This window comes from Epinephelus fuscoguttatus, linkage group LG11 (genome assembly GCF_011397635.1).
Source record: "Epinephelus fuscoguttatus linkage group LG11, E.fuscoguttatus.final_Chr_v1".
Lineage (NCBI taxonomy): Eukaryota > Metazoa > Chordata > Actinopteri > Perciformes > Serranidae > Epinephelus > Epinephelus fuscoguttatus.
In genome coordinates, this window is record NC_064762.1 from 43,736,616 (window position 1) to 43,756,324 (window position 19,709).

The window sequence follows — 19,709 nt, forward strand, 5'->3', positions numbered from 1 at the left end:
AAACTTCCACCAGATGCAAATGCCCTTTATCTGAAGCCCAGGATGACAGCAGCTCACACAGACAATATCTGTTACACTAAAGCTCCGCTAGGAATAAACTCACTCGCACAGATGCTGCCGAAGATGTGTAAAGAGGCGGGGACAACAGCTATCTACACCAATCACAGCCTCAGGGTGACTGCCATACAGAAGCTGTCAGATGCAGGTCTTGAAGCTAGGGAGATCATGACAGTGAGTGGGCACAGGTATGACGTTGTTTTAAAGTAGCCTGTGTAAAGTTAGTCTTCTAATTAGGAGTCGGGCCCTAAAATATACCTTTTGTCTTGCACGTCTGAGAGCTTGTTAAAAAGCTACTGGAAGCCATCCGTGGAGAGCAGAAAACGATGGAGCAACATACTGTCAGATCAGAAGGCAGAGTCGGCTGTGCCTGTGAAGCGACAGTCCACCATGCAGTCAGAGACTTATTTCACCAGCTGCACAATTAATGGAAATGTGCAGATAAATGTGTATAAAGAGTAAGTGTCTGGCGCACCATGTCTGTGTTACATAGCAACGGTGACAGCTGAGTCTTGAGGGAACTATTTTTGTTGGTGGAAGACAAACAAAATGCTTAAATTATCTATTTTGTCCTTATTTTTCAACATTTCTTAATCAGCCTTGCTTATTTAACTGCTTAACTGTTGTATAAAAGCAATATCACACTCGAGCTCGTGATGTTATACTCGTATCGTCACGGCTGTGATTGTCTTCGGCCTGTGGCCTCGTGCCTATGACCAAATCACAGCCGTGACTATATACGAGTATAACATCACGAGCTCGAGTGTGATATTGCTTAATTATAGGACAGCTAAAAAGACATTCCGGTCAAATTGCCTGATGACAGGTTCTAAATTATTGCGCTGGATCAACTGCTAGTTTGTAACCATAGCAACGGAGACTCAGAGCAGAGGCAACGGATTACAATGGGCATCATGAGTGATTTTATTGTTTCATTTAATTTATTTGGTGAATTTGATCATTTTGATGAATGGGATTCAGAAGGAGAGAGGATAGAGAATGAAAAGAAAGGGGAGAAACGGCACGGAGGTGACACCAGAAGAATTAAATAATTTAGAAGATGAGAAGGTTGAGCCCAACACCAAGAAGACAACGAATGGGCAGTTCAAATGCCACTATGATGGACATACCCGTATCACTTTCAAATTTCACTATTAACCCTTTAATACCAGTGGGAGCGTCCGCAATCCCATTTGCATATTGATTTTTAAATGCCGGTAGAATTGCAACCAAATAAGGAGCAATAATTCTTTTTGCATTTAAAACCGGAGGAGTTACTCTAACTTACCATGCATTCATCATGTCCCAGAGTGCTGTTTCCTTGCACTGATAGGTTTGTAGAAAACAGTAAAAAGCACTAAGAACAAAAACATTATAATCCTGATTGCGGGTATTCACAGCACTTCCTATGTTGGACTAAACATCATCATGTTGTGAGCATGAACTGTCATGTGATTTTCTTGCGTGTCTTTCTCGCGACACTACCCGCGGCAACAAGGAGTGAAGTCATTTCCTGGGAAATTTCTTTCTTTCTTCTGCAGTAAATATTTCTCTCAGCTTGCAGTCACACACTCGCTCTTGCTCCCGTTTTGTATTTTACTCTTTCACAACAACACTTAGACACACACACACACACACACACACACACACACAAACACACACACACACACTCACCTAGGGATGTCACAATTATAGATTTTCTTGGTACGATTATTGTCAGAGAAATAATCACGGTTTTACGATTATCACGATTATTATGCATTAATTAATTTCACACTATAAATGTGTAAAATCACATGAACACTCCTGATAGATCTTTAAGTTTCATTTATTTCCATGTGCTCCTGCAACACATGCATCACAACAGTGATGGTTATAAGTATGTGTAGCAACTATTTTGTTCATGTATGAAAATATAGTAGCCGTACAACCAGGCTTGGTAAGGTTGGAGTGTTTTTAAGTTGATGTAAAAATAAACGACGAGCATTTGTGAAATCCCGCACTCGTGTGAATGTGAGTTTCTGCCTGTCGTCTCACTCCAAAGAGCTACACGGACCCAAAACCATTACAATCTCACGCTGCGTGCACACTAACTGCAAAACTATCCATCAAAAAAGTTTTTGAGACGTGCCTTAGCTTGTCACGTTGCCCTGTAAGCCCAACTCGTATCATACCACTACACCATTAATTGCAAATGACACGCTAACATGTAATTTTTAATTCAATGTAGTGTTGCACGGTATACCGGTACTAAAATAGTACCACGGTACTAGAGTATTCCAAACGGTACTATACCGTATTTGGAAAATACCGGTACTTTGAAATTGATTCGATTCATTAATTTAGTTAATTTATTTTACTCAATTATGCACACAAACGTTATTGTGTATTTACCTTTACTTGCGCATGTAAAGCCGGGTGGTTGTCCCGCAGGTGTTGTATCATGTTGCTCGTGTTTGATCCTTTGGCTGCGACTTTTTTGCGGCATGTTTTACAAACTGGAAAGCCGTCGTCCACAATGATCCCTTGGTCATTTTTGCGATAGTCATTTTGCGATAGCCAAAATGATCGCACACAGCTGACTTTATTCGTATTTTGGGGGGAATAAGTCTTCTTCATCCATACTTCATTACTCGGAGAGAGCTTGTGTAACTTTGTTTTCGTCCCGTGCGAGTTGCGCTGACCTACTGTATATGGTTCTGCGTCCTGGCATAATCTCTGGAGAGTGACGGTGTTGAGGAATCTTTACGAATAAGTCTGGCGTTTAAAATCGCGGTTAATAGTGAAATCAAGTAATCGTTTCTAGGGATAGACCGATATGGATTTTTTAGGGCCAATGCCGATACCGATTTTTTTCCATCACCCTTAGCCGATGACCGATTATGGACTGCCGATTTTCTTGAGCCGATATTTGGGGCAGATACTGCTTTTGCTCCCTCAATTTACATCAAAAAAATGACACAATGATAACAAATATTACAGGTCTCTAGTTTAAAATAAAAACATTTATTGAACAGTAAAAAAATACTAAAACAAGATGGAAAGTTGAGGTAGAACAGGTAGAATATTATTATTATTATTATTATTATTATCATTATTATTATACATTCAAATAAAAAAGTTCAGTGCTCTTAAATCTTCCAGTAATGTCTTCATAAAATAAACAAATATTTAAGCTGAAGCATAAATAAAACAACAACTACTGTACACAGCAGGATTTGCTGCATGTGCGCTGCAGGGTCTTCCGGCAACACAGAGCTGCCCGTGGATGCCTGTCTGTAAATCATGCCAGGGAAAAATAATTCCGCGAACCCACGCGCGTATCGGCCAATGCCGATACAAATAAAAACTCAAATATCGGCCCGATATATCGGCCGGCCGATGCATCGGTCTATCCTTAATCGTGACATCCCTATACTCACCACACACACACACACACACACACACACACACACACACACATATATTTATGGAACCGCAACAACCCGGACGCGCAAAACGGCTTTTCTCCCGGCACGAAGCTTTCGAGCTAATTACAGTGTCGGATGAAGATTCAGTCCACTCATCTGGTCCAGATTCTGCCGACAGTGGAGATGAAGCCAACCTCATCCAAGGGAGAGATCCCTCCTATGACGTGTGTATATATTCATGAAATATTGTTTGTTTTTGAGTTAGAGTAAAGTAAAGAAAATATATATGTAACACAACTGAAAGCATTTTGCACTAAATACGCACCATTATTGTATTACTCTCATGTTGAACACATCTTACACACTGTGTAACATCTGAGTGCAGAGTTGACAATGATGAGGAGGAGGAAGTGGGGGGTCTCCTCATCCTGCACCCCGGAGGGAGGCAGAGGGGGAGGAAGGAGTCGGTCTCCAGCAAACAGAGGCTCCAAGTCAGAGACACTCACTGGTGATGCAGCTGGCTGGAGAACCGAAAAGGAGCCTGACATCTTGCCATATCCCCTACCACATTTTCTGCCCAAAAGGAGGCCAGGTGTGCAGCCACCTCTATCACAGTATGTGGACAATCCCTCTCCATCTGAGCTGTTCAGGATGTACTTTCACCGGGCTGCCATCAAAACACTGTGTGCCAACACCAATAAAAATGCAGCAAAAAATATTGCTTATCATGGACAGGAACTGTCACAAGACCTATCACAGCTTCCCTGGTGCTACTGAAAAGTGATGTTTGACTTTGAACTTGGAACTTTGGTTGTTCTATTGTAAATAGTTTATTTTGATGTACATGTTGTATTTTTGCTAATTGTGCACAATGTGCATTTAACTTTCGTTTTTGTCACATTTTATAAAAATAAGTGTATCTGAAAAAAATTAAGTTGTGAAAACACTCAAAATAAATTTTCTGTGGTTTGAAAGGATTTTGTGCAACTTTTTTACATTTACAATTTTGAGGGATACAGCTGATATATTTCTGTATTTAGAAAAATATGTGTAAAAACAATAACGATTTTCTTTTTTTTTGTGGTTTATTGCACTTTTTAGCAATTTCTTTCATTAGTATGGACATTTTGTCCACACATATTATTAAAATTTGGAATTTAAGGGTTGTATTGATGTATAGCATATTAAAATACTCAAAAAAAAATGGCCCTACAGCAGGTAAAATTGTAAAGATATGCTCTGGCAAACTTGTTCTATGGTAGGTCATAAAAGGTTAATGGTATTGCAGCATTTAATTTTAAATAGGAAACAATCATTGATTTGTTAATGTGTTCATATGATTTAATCTCAACTACTATATGCTTATGAATAATTTGCTGCAATTAAAAACGATTTTGACTAATATTTGGATGTTGATTATTTGAAACAAATTTTCTTGGGCCTATAAATGAACACCAATGAATCATGAAAGTCATATCTCAAGGGGTTTTTTTGCACATCATCCTCTGACCACCAGAGTCTGTAACACACAAGCGGTAAAAAGTGCACTGGCTTTCTAAAATAATCATCTTCTGAATATCACGTAATGTTTAGCCATCATCTCACTTCCCTTCACTGATCAGAGTCGCTATGCTCCCTACACTGTGGCCACAGCAGGTTTCCATGGCAACGCCTGTGAACTACAGAGATTAAGTAGTCCACTCAGCTGTGGCTTGTGAAAAACTCATGATTTTAACTGTAAAACACATTAAAGCATAAATAATTGATTTAATATTCATTTCTTTGGTAAGAGACCATGGTATAAGCGGGTTAATGCCCTTTGAGGTATCCATTATCAGGAATGAATGGACTTCATGTCGGACGGTTCACGCCTCCGCGTCGTCCATGAATTCCTGATAATGGACACCTCGTCGGGCATTAACCCTTACATAACTTAATGCCTAATAAAATGTTAACGGGTGACTTATATAAAAATCATAAATCCAATATAAATATAAATAAACATATGATATAATATATAAAATACCAAATTGAAATTAGCTATAGAGACTAATACTGTTTTTTTGTACCAGGCTGTAAACATGTTTATTTCTGCAGTTCTTCAAACTGCCATTCAAGTGGCCACTTGAGGAACTGGAGTTTGACACAACCGTGGTGCCGCCTTTTTTTTAGCCCCAGAGGTTGCTGCTTGGTATTGACATACAAGAGTCAGTTTAGCATCAAAGAGAACAGCACACAGTTCCTGCAGCACACATTTAAGGTCAGTGATCAAGGTGTGAATATACCCTCAAGATGGCGCCCCCAGTGCGGACGCCTGTTACAGCAGCTCCTGCTCACCGCTGAGTTTTTTTCAATTTCTTTTCATTTAACTTTCTTATTTTGAGTTTTCTTTCAGTTAGCTAGCTAGCACTTATGTTCTGTTTTGTTATGGAGACGAAGACCGTTCTCCTTATAGCGGTCTTTCTCCCTTGTTGCTATGGATACGATCGTGTGTGGGGACCCGGCGCCCAGCCGTGCCTCCATTGTTTACACCCGTGACCGTCACACCGCGGTGTGGCCCGAGGAGAGGCACGACATTCCCGGCGAGCTGCGGAGAAGGAAACGGGGATGTCGCGCCAGAGTGCAGCGCCAACACCGGAGGAGACAGTACAAACCCGTCCTCCCGTCCGTCGTCATGGGGAACGTAAGATCGCTCCCTAACAAGATGGACAAGCTGTCGGCGCTGACTCGCCATCAGAGGGAGTACCAGCAGAGCAGCGTGCTGGTGTTTACTGAGACATGGCTGAACGCGGAAGCACCGGACACGATCGCCGTGCTGGACGGATTCCAGCTCATCAGACATGACAGGACAGCGGACAGCGGTAAGAGGAAAGGAGGGGGGGCTGGCTGTGTTTGAGAATGATAGCTGGTGTAACTCTGGGCACATCACTATCAAGGAACAGCATTGCTGCAGGGACATTGAGCTGCTGGCTGTTGGCATGAGACCGTATTATTTACCCAGGGAGTTTTCTCATGTCATTATGGTAGCAATGTATGTCCCCCCTTCTGCTAAAGCTGAGTCTGCTTGTGACATTCTCCACTCTGTTACAAGTAGGCTGCAAACACAGCACCCTCAGGCCCTCCTTCTGATCTCTGGGGACTTCAACCACGCCTGTCCATCCACCACCCTGCCCACCTTCACCCAGTATGTTTCCTGCCACACCAGAGACAATAAAACACTGGATTTATTTTATGCCAACACCAAGGAGGCATACCACTAATCCCCCCTGCCCCCCCTGGGAAGAGCTGATCACAACCTGGTTCATCTTCTGCCTATCTACAGACCTCTGGTGCAGAGAGAACCAGCAACCACCCGCACTGTGAAGAGGTGGTCTGAGGAGGCTGAGGAGGCCCTGAAAGACTGCTTCGAGGCCACTGTGTGGGAGGTACTCAGCAATTCCCATGGAGAGGACATTGACAGTATGACATCATGCATTACAGACTACATAAACTTCTGTGTAGAAAACACTGTACCCACCAGGACTGCACGCTGCTTCTCAAACAGCAAACCCTGGATTACTCCAGAGTTAAAAGCTCTCCTGAAGGAGAAGCGGACAGCATTTAACTCTGGAAACAAGGAGGAGCTGAAGGCCGTGCAGAAGGAGCTACAGATAAACATCAGGCGGGGAAAGGAAGGATATAAAAAGAAGATGGAGGAACAGCTGCAGCAGAGCAACCATCCCTCTCCATCTGGAGAGAAAACCATCTCAGGACACAAACAACCGGACTCCCAGGCCAGAGGCGACCAGAAGTGGGTGAATGATCTGAATCTGTTCTTCAATAGATTTGATCAGTCTGCCCCTCCCCTGGCCCAGACATCATGGCTGCAACCCCCCACATCCTAACCTTCACCCCCCCCCCCCCCCCCCACCCCCACCTACACTCCTGGCACACTGCTTCGACACCTCCCCCACTCCTGCTCCCCCGGACATCTCACCAACCCCCACTCCTCCCCCCACCTCATCACCCCCACCCCCCAGCACACAGCCCCCCTGCTCCAGCTTGTCCTTCACTACCTGTCAGCTGAGAGATCAGGTGAGGAGGATAAAGACGAGGAAGGCCGCGGGTCCAGACGGCATCAGCTCCAGGCTCCTGAAGTCCTGCGCAGACCAACTGTGCGGGATAGTTGAAACCATCTTCAACCTGAGCCTGAGGCTGAGAAGAGTACCACAGCTGTGGAAGACATCCTGCGTGGTACCTGTGCCCAAGACTCCGCACCCCAAGGACTTCAGCAGCTTCAGACCGGTGGCATTAACATCGCACCTCATGAAGACTCTGGAGCGCCTGGTCCTGTCTCGTCTCCGCCCCGCAGTAGGCCCTTCAATGGACCCGCAGCAGTTTGCCTACCAGCCTGGCATTGGGGTGGACGACACCGTCATCTTCCTCCTGCATAGAGCTCTTTCTCACCTGGAGAAGCCCGGAAGCTCTGTGAGAATCATGTTCTTTGATTTCTCCAGCGCTTTCAACACCATACAGCCTGCGCTTCTGAGGGACAAACTGGAGCACATAGGGGTGGCTAATCACCTCAAATCCTGGATCCTGGACTACCTCACGGACCGGCCGCAGTATGTCAGGGCCCAGGATTGTGTATCGGACTTGGTTGTCTGCAGTACAGGGGCCCCGCAGGGGACAGTGCTGGCACCGTTCCTCTTCACCCTCTACACGGCAGACTTTTCATACGACACCCCCACCTGTCATCTGCAGAAGTTCTCTGACAACTCTGCTATAGTCGGCCTCATCACAGATGGGGACGACAAGGAGTACAGAGAACTAAACCAGGACTTTGTGGACTGGTGCCTGAGGAACCACCTTCAGATCAACGCGGGGAAAACCAAAGAGCTGATGGTGGATTTCCGCAGGCGCAGACTCCTCCCCCCAACACCAGTGAACATCCAGGGAAAGGACATTGAGATAGTGACATCTTATAAGTACCTGGGTGTTCATCTTAACAATAAACTGGACTGGACTAATCACATAACAGCACTGTACAGGAAAGGCCAAAGCAGACTCTACCTGCTGAGGCGGCTCAAGTCTTTTGGAGTGCAAGGGGCGCTGCTGAAGACCTTCTTTGACACTGTGGTGGCATCAGCCTTCTTTTACGGAGTAGTCTGCTGGGGCAGCAGTGTCTGGGCTACAGATAGGAAGAGACTGGACAAGCTGATCAATAAGGCCAGCTCTGTCATGGGATGCTCTCTGGACTCTGTGCAGGTGGTGGGAGAAAGGAGGATGACAGCCAAGCTGTCATCTCTGAGGACTAATGACTCCCATCCTCTGCAGGAGGAGATAAAAGCTCTGGAGAGCACCTTCAGCAATAGACTGCTTCACCCAAAGTGTGTGAAGGAACGCTATCGCAGGTCCTTCCTGCCTGCTGCTGTCAGGCTACATAACCAGCACTGCTCACATTAGACTGCACCATAAACACTTTATTGACACTTTATTGACACTATGGACACTTTATGGACACCACAGCTGTCTGCTGTTTTGCACATACAATCACTTGCACTAGATGTGCTCCCTTTATCCACTGCTCATTTTTTGCTCATTTTCATTCACTGCTGCTCATTATTATCCACTTCCTATTATTTTCATTATTATTATTAGGGTTCTAACCCCGAAGGGGTAGAACCCTTCTAAGATTGTATCGGTTTATTATTATTATTATTATTATTATTATTTTTTGTGATCTGCCGCTTGAGCTGAAATTCCCGTGAGCTGGAATGAGCCAGAAACCTGAAACTTGGCCCAATGATTGGAAATGATGTGCATCAACTTTTATTAAAATATGAGCCCAGTCGGCCACATGGTGGCGCTGTAATTAAGGCTTAAAAATGACTTTTTTGGGAGGCCACGCCCCTCACACCATAAGTCTGATTGACTTGAAATTTGACACACAGGTCCAGCTCAATGTGCACTACAAAAAAGCCTCAAGGACCATTAAGCTCCGCCTGACTAGATTTTTTGCTAATTTGCATAAATTGAAAAACAGTAAAATGACATAAACTTTTACAATTTTTACTCCATCAACACCAAATTTGGTACACGGCTTTGGGGGATGACAAGACACATTTCTATTTCAAATGAGCCTGATTGGTCAAAAAACGTGGCCGCCACGGACCAATGAATCTTCGCTGTGGGCGGAGCTTAGAATTGATTGGCCATAACTCCCACACCCTTTGACCTATCATCACCAAACTTGGTGGGTAGGTCCACAATGAGACTTGGAAGCTGCCTACCAAAGCATTTTGAGCTCAGCCTATAGGGGGCGCTATAAATGCCACACATCTGTATCTCAAAGACCATTGGATGGAATTTCACCAAATTTGGTATGCATGCTCTAGGGGTGGCTATTAATTAATATCTTGAGTGCCATGTTGATAGGTGAAAGTGGGCGTGGCCTATTCGTCATTAACCGTCATAATTTGCGTTTTATTAATTTATGACCAGCTGGAAGGACCTAGGGACATGAAACGTGGTACATGGACTATAAATGACATCCAAATACTGCTCAAAACATTTGGTCCCAATCGGCCTTATGGGGGCGCTATAATTATCTCCAGATTTCTCCCAAAATGATCATGATCATGGAACTGTGATTGCTTAAACATTAAAATACCTATTGAAACTTTGAAATACGCATCAACAGGTAAAATTTCAATTTATGTTTTGATGTTCAAATGGAGTCTCTATGTGAAAGTATACCACAAATGTTATTAGCATGTAGGCGAGCTGAAAACCCGATTTCAAGAAATGTGTGACTTGGAAAGAGTATGTATTGCTTGGAGCTTTCAGGGACAGAGTGGGGAACGTCTTGCACTACGGCAGATGAGGGCCACGGTGGGTGGTGAGGGTCACGGTGGCTGGTTTGGGGCGGAACAGGTTAGAACCCGCAGATTGCCGCTCGCGGCTATATTTATTATTATTATTTGTTGTCTGCCGCTTGAGCTCAAATTCCCGTGAGCTGGAATGAGCCAGAAACCTGAAACTTGGCCCAAGGATTGGAAATGATGTGCATCAACTTTTATTAAAATATGAGCCCAGTCGGCCACATGATGGCGCTGTAATTAAGGCTTAAAAATGACTTTTTTGGGAGGCCACGCCCCTCACACCATAAGTCTGATTGACTTGAAATTTGACACACAGGTCCAGCTCAATGTGCTCTACAAAAAAGCCTCTGGGACCATTAAGCTCCGCCTGACTAGATTTTTTGCTAATTTGCATAATTTGAAAAACAGTAAAATGACATAAACTTTTACAATTTTGACTCCATCAACACCAAAGTTGGTACACGGCTTTGGGGGATGACAAGACACATTTCTATTACAAATGAGCCTGATTGGTCAAAAAACATGGCCGTCACGGACCAATGAATCGTCGCTGTGGGCGGAGCTTAGAATTGATTGGCCATAAATCCCACAACCTTTGACCTATCATCACCAAACTTGGTGGGTAGGTCCACAATGAGACTTGGAAGCTGCCTACCAAAGCATTTTGAGCTCAGCCTACAGGGGGCGCTATAAATGCCACACATCTGTATCTCAAAGACCATTGGATAGAATTTCACCAAATTTGGTATGCATGCTCTAGGGGTGGCTATTAACTTATATCTTGAGTGCCATGTTGATAGGTGAAAGTGGGCGTGGCCTATTCGTCATTAACCATCATAATTTGCGTTTGATTAATTTATGTCCAGCTGGAAGGACCTAGGGACATGAAACGTGGTACATGGACTATAAATGACATCCAAATACTGCTCAAAAAATTTGGTCCCAATCGGCCTTATGGGGGCGCTATAACATAGAGTGTAAAGCTTGAAAGGCTCTGCCCGCCGTACCACAAGTGCTATTGACTTGAAATTTTACACACACATCCTCCTGATAGTCCTTACAAAAAAGCCTCTTGCACCATAAATGCCGCCCTTACAGATTTTTTGCTAATTTGCATAATTTGAAAAACAGTAAAATGACATAAACTTTTACAATTTTGACTCCATCAACACCAAATTTGGTACACGGCTTTGGGGGATGACAAGACACATTTCTATTACAAATGAGCCATATTGGTCAAAAAACATAGCCGCCACGGACCAATGAATCTTGGCTGTGGGCGGAGCTTAGAATTGATTGGCCATAATTCCCACACCCTTTGACCTATCATCACCAAACTTGGTGCGTAGGTCCGCAATGAGACTTGGAAGCTGCCTACCAAAGCATTTTGAGCTCAGCCTACAGGGGGCGCTATAAATGCCACACATCTGTATCTCAAAGACCATTGGATGGAATTTCACCAAATTTGGTATGCATGCTCTAGGGGTCAAAAAATTTGGTCCCAATCGGCCTTATGGGGGCGCTATAACATAGAGTGTAAAGCTTGAAAGGCTGTCCGCCACACCACAAGTGCTATTGACTTGAAATTTTACACACACATCCTCCTGATAGTCCTCTACAAAAAAGCCTCTTGCACCATGAATGCCGCCCTTACAGAATTTTGCTAATTTTAATAATGTTAAAAACAGTAAAATGAATAAGTAAAATGAATAAGCTTTTGGTCCCAATCAGCCTTATGGGGGCGCTATAATTATCTCCAGATTTCTCCCAAAATTATCATGATCATGGAACTGTGATTGCTTAAACACTAAAATACCTATTGAAACTTTGAAATACGGATCATAGGTAAAATTTCAATTCATGTTTTGATTTTCAAATGGAGTCTCTATGTGAAAGTATACCACAAATGTTATTAGCATGTAGGCGAGCTGAAAACCCAATTTCAAGAAATGTGTGACTTGGAAAGAGTATGTATTGCTTGGAGCTTTCAGGGACAGAGTGGGGAATGTCTTGCACTACGGCAGATGAGGGTCACGGTGGGTGGTGAGGGTCACGGTGGCTGGTTTGGGGCGAAACAGGTTAGAACCCGCAAATTGCCGCTCACGGCTATATTTATTATTGTTATTGTTATTTATCGCCGACTCTTGGATTTTTGTACTTATTTGCATGCCTAGTTATTTAAGTTTTTTAAGTCTAATTTTGAAATCTTTAATCTGACTCTTTTTCCTTGACTGCTGTAACACTGGAATTTCTCAATTATGGGATCAGTAAAAGTGTATCTTATCTTATCTTAGCCTATTATTGAATTGGATCCTAAATGCTGCAAACCTCCATCTGTATGTTTTTAATCAATAGTTGTGTTTTCATAGCATTTTGCCCTTTTGCGAATTTGACTGTTTATGGAAACAGCTTTTCAGATATCCTTAAATGGGTTTAAATGGGTTAAATTCACTCAGACTTTCGCTGCTAGGTTGAGAGCAGGGAACACTCAGCGCTGTTCATGCTGATGTCTTGTCAAGTCTTTCCTTACTTGTAAAATCTAGATTTATATTTTATTCCTGTTTGCTGTAAAAAGCCTATATGCCTGAGGGACATTCAGTTTTGGGATGACATAAAGTAGGCTAGAGATATTCCGGATATCCACGGATTTGGGTCATTCAATTTTAATTATTAGGCTAATTAATAGCGGATAGAGTACGGGCAGATTAAAACCAGCAGACGTCTGTGTTATACTTTCCCAAACTACAGGCTTTATTGTGTGTAGAACCACTTTCTACAGGTGGCGTCTGGCTTAACTCGCCAATAATGCGCTGAGAAAAATATTTGAAGTCCAAAAAAAGTAATTTCTTACAAAAAACAACGTCAACAAAACAGGTTTCAAAATTCAAATTATATTTTGCTCAAACGAAATCTTCAATATGACACCTTATCTTTGGTTACTTTCCTTTCAAACATTTTTTTTAAATATGTGCACTCCACAGACAGAAAGCACTCCACGGAGCGAGGTTTTTGAGCGCGCTCGGCTTTCAGTTATAACTGACAGGACTGCAAATATAACACAAACACTTAAGATGTCATACTTTAAAACAAACTCTTAACTGGCTGGATCAACGAGACCCTTTCCCGGGGTCTAGGCTTGTGGCGCTGGTCCAACCTGGCCCGTATGCAGTGGAGGTTCCAGCGCTGGAAGACCAAGCGGCTGACCGCCTGACAGACACCCGCAGACACAAAGCTGGAAAGCAGGAGGACACTCCTAATTCCCAGATCCTTAACTAACCTCCACCCTACCCTCGGAACTTCTACATCTACGCTGGCTGTCTTTGCCCCCCCCTCCTGGGCCTTGAATGCAAAAAAGGTGGCTTCGTCGGGCACTTTACAGCAGCTCTGCTTCCCAGAGCCAAACTGTGACCCCTGCGATCACATGACGTGTCAACGCACGCACGTCTAATAACCACACGTCTAGGCGTGTGCAGGCATTGCACGGACATTGCATGTGCAACAAGTACACGCTGAATGCAGGTGCAGTGCACGCGAAGTAGTACACGGTGATGGTTGCACACGCAATGTACACGTATCAAGTACGCAGTGAATGCACTGTGTGTGTGTTCGCTGATACGTTTCACGTTTCACCCCTCACACACACACACACACACACACACACAAGCGAACAGAGAGCGTGCGTTGCGTATGTCAACAACGTGAAAAGAAGACAAAAATATCTGCGCTCCCAGGGTGGTGAAGATGGTGAAGAAGAAATGTTCTGATGTTTAGTTCAATGTACAGTTCAAATAATTGTTCAGTTGTTGTAAACCTAGGGGAAACACTGTGCTGGTAAATCTTTGGTTGAGGTCAGTAAAGTTAATATTCAAACAGACATCCTGGCACATGTCCAGTCTGTTTCGGTGCTTCTATTGAACCCTGCAGTGAAGATGGCGCATGAAATAGAATGGTAACTGGGGCGTCCCATCAGCCTGGGGTTTAAGAAGTTGTCCATGTAATCACAATGTCCCCAGTTCTTGTCTCTCTGGGGACCTTTGTTACATGACATTCCTGCTCTCTCTCTCCCCTCATTTCCTTGCTCCTCTGTACTATCCACTATCAAAATACCAGAAAAAAATTCTCAAAAAATACAACACAAGATTGAAGAATGGCTGCTAGCTGAAAGGTGGGAGAAGACCAGACAAGCATTGGTATTTCAACCACTAAATGCACAAAACCAAATTCCAGTTTGTGGGTTTTAGTGGATAAAGCAGCACCCATGTAGCCTAAGCTAAGTTCACAGAAATCAAACACAGAATGTGAGGGGCTCTCTCTCATACACACAGCTCAGACATGTTCAAACACAGCTTAGATATTCTGAGAGAGAAGCCACTTGAGGAAAGGCATACCAAAGATGAGTGCAATGCATTATATGGGTCTTAAAAGTGGACACTAATGAAGAAGTCTGTTTTGGTTGACCTCATTGAGAATGACTATCAGATATTTTAATGAGTCGGACAGAAGGCAGGTTTTTTAGAACTCCCCAGCTTGTTTGATAAAGTTCTGCGACGTTTTTTTTTTCTCATTTCTAATAAGTGCAGTATTACTTTCATTTGTCACATACACCCTCACTGTGGTGTATCACTGTAGGATTTAATACTACAACAGTTCATGCATAACAGTTTTGTTTTCACTGACGCTGAATGTCAAAAGCAAAGTCTGCGACCGGACACATCTGAAAGCTAAGCAAGGTTTGGCCTAAAACCTGTTTTACAACATAGCAAAGTTCTTGAACAAGTCCTACTGCACACAACCACACAAACCACAGGCAGCACATCTAGCAAGATGCAGTAAGAAGGTTTCAAAATACAGTACATGCCTGCAACTTACAGACAACTATCAGTGTTTCCTCTACATTCAGTCAGCATGGCCATCACAGCAACAGCTCTCTGACAAAACTGAAACAAGAATCATACACTCTTTACTTCTGTTTTTAAAGCTGTGCATATCATAAAATATAGCAGCCATATTTGGTTTTCATGTTTGGCAGTGAATTGCCCTGATTATATGATGTTGTCAGCCTGGAGAGAACTTGAATCCATCACCTTGACAATCAGGTCAATTTAAAGGGCAACTATGACCATTTTCAAAATTCATACATGGTATTGCTATGGTCTAAGACAGTCCAAAACAATTACTTAAAGGGAAATTTCGGTTTATTTCAACCTGTCTCCTATCGTCCTAAATTTGTTTCAATTGACTAGTGACATAAAAATAATAGTTAGCATGTTAGCCGTTAGCCGAGATACAGCCGGGGCGCATAGTAGCATCAGACCTGTTAAAATGTAAGTGAAAGGGCACACTTCATTTCAGGCACGGTATGAGATTGCTGCTTGTGCTTGATATTTCGGCTGCGCTTTGGAAAGCAGAGCTAAATGGTAAACAAACAAGGCACCACACCAGTAAGGTAAGACAACATGTTTACATGTCATTTTCTATATGTTCTCTGACATTTATCCAAATGATATGAGGCGGTCTTTGTGGAAAAAAAAGCTTGTTTAGTGGACTAACTTTGCACTTGAAGTATGCCCTTTCACTTACGTTTTAAAAGGTCTGACGCTACTATGCGCCCCGGCTGTATCTAGGCTAACGGCTAACATGCTAACTATTATTTTTATGTCACTAGTCACTTGAAACAAATTTAGGACGATAGGAGACAGGTTGAAATAAACCGAAATTTCCCTTTACATGAACTCTCTCCCAAATCCAAAAACTAAGTGCTAAAACCCAAATTTGTTATGTCATAGGGTACTGAGTGTGGAGCTGCTTCACTGACAGTCAGTACGTTTACATGGACAGTTTAATTCCACTTTTAATCGGAATGAAAGGCCATTCTGATTAAAAGTGGTCATGTAAACGGTCATTCCGATTGAAAAATGGTCATTCCGATTAAAGGGGGTGGTTTATTCCGTTTGTCATTCCGAATTAAAGAATTTTGTGTGCATGTATACACTCATTCCTCTTTAAGTTCATTCCGGTCTTTCTGCGCATGCTCATTTCCTTGCCCTTCTGGTGCGATGACGTATATAGCGTGCATAGCAACAGGCTGAGCTAGAGCAGTCGGACTCGTTGCACTCACCGGTTTCCATTCGCCACAGCACGGTCTTCTGCCTCCCTTCTCCTGCTCAACAGATGAAGCATTAGCAGAACAAGGTTGTTGTCGTACTGCTGCTTTAAGAATATAAGCAAAACACACCCGAAAAAGGCACTAAGAACGGCGTCGTCAAGCATCTTGTTATCCGGAGCGAGGACTACAGTGTTTTCTTCCGGTAAACGTAAACACGTAACATCTGCCCCGCCCCCTATCCAATCAGAAACCTTCCCTGCCCCAAACCTTGCGCAGACCTGAATAAAGGCGATTGAACTTATCTCCCATGTAAACCCTCATTCGGAATTAATATTTCCCATGTAAACTACCTGGAAACACTTTAATTCCGAATGATTTCATTCAGATTCATTTCATTCCGAATGAGGAGCCATCATGTAACCGTAGCCAATGAATGTCCCTTTTAAACTGCCTCTTCAAGGTGGGGATTTAATGGCGCCACCCCACCATTCTGTATAAAGGATACAATCACGGAATGGGGAGACAGAGTTGTCTCACCTTTAAGGCTACATCAGAGGTAGTACCAAAACGATGTCTGTATAAATAGGACAGCCAGCAGGATGGGCTTATGGGTGGCAGGGATGTGACATTTTTAACAATGTTTTATGTGTGCAACAGACCGCAGGAGATTTAAAAAGCAGCTGACAGCAGTTAGCAGGTAACTCAAAGAGGAAGAACAGTGGCCGAAAATTTCCGAAAATTGGGAAAACAATGAGGTCCTGGAGCTTCTTATCCTCCAAGCAGAGTACAAGATGAGTCACCATATAACAGAGATGGTACACGATTGTTATTGCCACGGTAATGCCACTGTTATTGTCTAGAAAGTGCTGCCAACACATACGTTATGTCACACTAGAGGCAGACGATGTTGTGTTACATGTCATGCCCATCACATCTCTTTTGATATCGCAATGCCAACATGCAGTCTAAAGTCACACACTGAAGTGACATGATGCCGCCATTGTTTGGATCTGTGTAAAAATGAAAAGGAGGCATAAAGAAGGGACTTTGTTCTATTTCTATGTAAAAAAGAGCTACTGAGAGCACCCAGGGGAATGCTGTGAGTATGCCAGTACATTTTCTGTTTCAAAAACAACATTCTGTGGGTCCACAAAATCAGTCTCCCATGCATTGTCTATAGAGCAGTTTCAGACTTTATTCCCTATCACAAGTTTGCGACTTCCTTCTCTGGTTTTGGCTTTGAGAGAATGTAGCTCATGTTCATTAATATTGATTAAACTTTCCTCGACCATATAAATAACACTGGAATTCTTAATTTAGGTGAGGTACTGCTTTAATACCCTGTTATAGGGTGGGGTTCATGGGTCCTTATTAAAAACAAACAGACGCTTGGTCCATTATGGTCTGGTGTGAAGTGGAGACAAGCAAAGCATTAGATGCATTTGGGTGTGGGAACTTACAGTAATGCACTGTCACAGAATGAACATAAGCTAAGACGCAACACACTGTTTGCACAATGAAATTTACATATTTCTTACATAACACCTAAAGCAAATGTCAAAAGAGTAAGTTAATCTCTACTATCAGAAGAAGCTAACTCAAGGTCCCATATTAAAGAGCCAAATTTCAATTCTCTTATGAAAGGTATAGGTGCTGTAAAAATACTGTGAAAGTATCAAAATGTTCAATCCATACAGAAATGCACACAATCCATAATTCAGAAATGGCGCCCTTAAATGAGCTGTGATGTCACAGCTATACTATATAGAAGGTAGGAACTGCCGCTACAGTGCTGTTACAGTCATTCCCCAGCTGCACTAACAGTGCAGAGATACCAAAAGTGCAAATGTGCAAGACCTGGAAACACTGACCAATCAAGAGCAGACTGGGCTTTATTGGTACAGGGCTTTAAGACACACATGCACAGGGCGTTTCAGACAGAGGCAGATAGTATGAGAAAGATGATGTGTTTTTTGAATACTAAAGCATGTAAACATGTTTGACTATAAAGCCCAAATAAAAGTATAAACCTGAAAATAATAGTAATATGGGACCTTTAATGGCTGGAGTTTCCTGTCTGTGAAGTTCTTTCCACACACAAACTGCAAACAGTTTTAAGTTCAGATTACACAGCACAGCCAGACAAGAGGAAACTGGGAATTTCAAGGAACTAACGTTTCAGTGGTTTCACGGCATAAAGTGGTTTTGCAGAAGCCATGCTGACATCAGATCTGAGGGAGCTCCTGTTAACATTAGCTAGACATGCAGCCAAATCCAACGGTGGGGGTGGCGTTATCCAGTTAACCACACCGCTAGCTAGGCTAGGCTAACCAGCTAGCTAACTGGCTTGCTAACTTAAATTCCCTGCTGGAGAAAGCTGACAGCATGATTTATGTAACTGACATTTGGTTTATTGCCGTCCGTGTTTTCGACTTGTTTTATATGATGAGTCGGAAAGAAGGAGCAGTTAACATTATAAACACAACACAAGCGCCACATCATGGAAAACTCACCCATTCCTGTCCTTCGCACCGCCTCGCAATCAAACGTTGGGGATCTCTTCAGCAGCCTTACTGCTAGCTTGCTACTAGCCAGGTAGATGTGTTGAATCAAAACAAAGTGTTTTTTGTCAATTCACTGCCGAGAAAGAAATAAAGTGAGCCGTATATCCATTCGTCCTTCGCCCCAGCAGTAGCAGCGTCCCCACTTCTCACTTAGTAGTGCTTCAAGATTATTGTGCAGGAAGTTAAGTAGGAGTCTCCACCTTACTTGGACTTGCCTCAACGGGTTGCTGCTTGCTGTCTGCTGCCACCAAAATACAAAATAGCAGGAAACTTCGCGATGTCTCAGGCCGGACAGTCCCGCGAGAGGAATGTTCAATGGAACGTTGATGATCCCCCTTGTATTATTGGCCCACTCAGCAAGTACAGTAGCTACTGTGTGTGCGCGTGTACGTGAGTGAGTTTTTGAAAAAACTTAATTCACTCACTCCAGCTCCTCCCAAAGAGTATGACGTGTGGATGTTTTCACGGAACCAGCAGTCATTAGGCTTTGAGGAATGTGTACGTTTATTTAAGGTACACATAATCGGGGGCGTTTCTAGGACTTGAGGACACTGGGGGCTTAGCACGGACCTCAGTGCGTGTCTGTGTGTGTGTGTGGGGGGGGGGGGGGTCTTACGCTTGAAACAGTTTTTATACTTTCTAGATTAATAATGAATTCTGATGTTAAATATATTAGTAGCTGTCAGTAAATAGTATAGAGTGTCCCAGG

At 43.1% G+C, this 19,709-nt stretch overlaps 1 protein-coding gene across 2 annotated transcripts in view; it reads right to left on the reverse strand.

Moving 5' to 3' along the window:
• Positions 1–19,387, reverse strand: part of LOC125897372 (CD2-associated protein) — a 260,984-nt gene extending 241,597 nt beyond the window's left edge. For both annotated transcript variants that reach the window (XM_049590680.1, XM_049590679.1), the window contains exon 1: positions 18,950–19,387. In XM_049590680.1, coding sequence (XP_049446637.1) covers positions 18,950–18,953 — 4 coding nt within the window. In that variant the 5' untranslated portion in view covers positions 18,954–19,387. The remainder of the gene's footprint in view (positions 1–18,949) is intronic.
• Between the last annotated feature and the right edge of the window lie 322 nt (positions 19,388–19,709).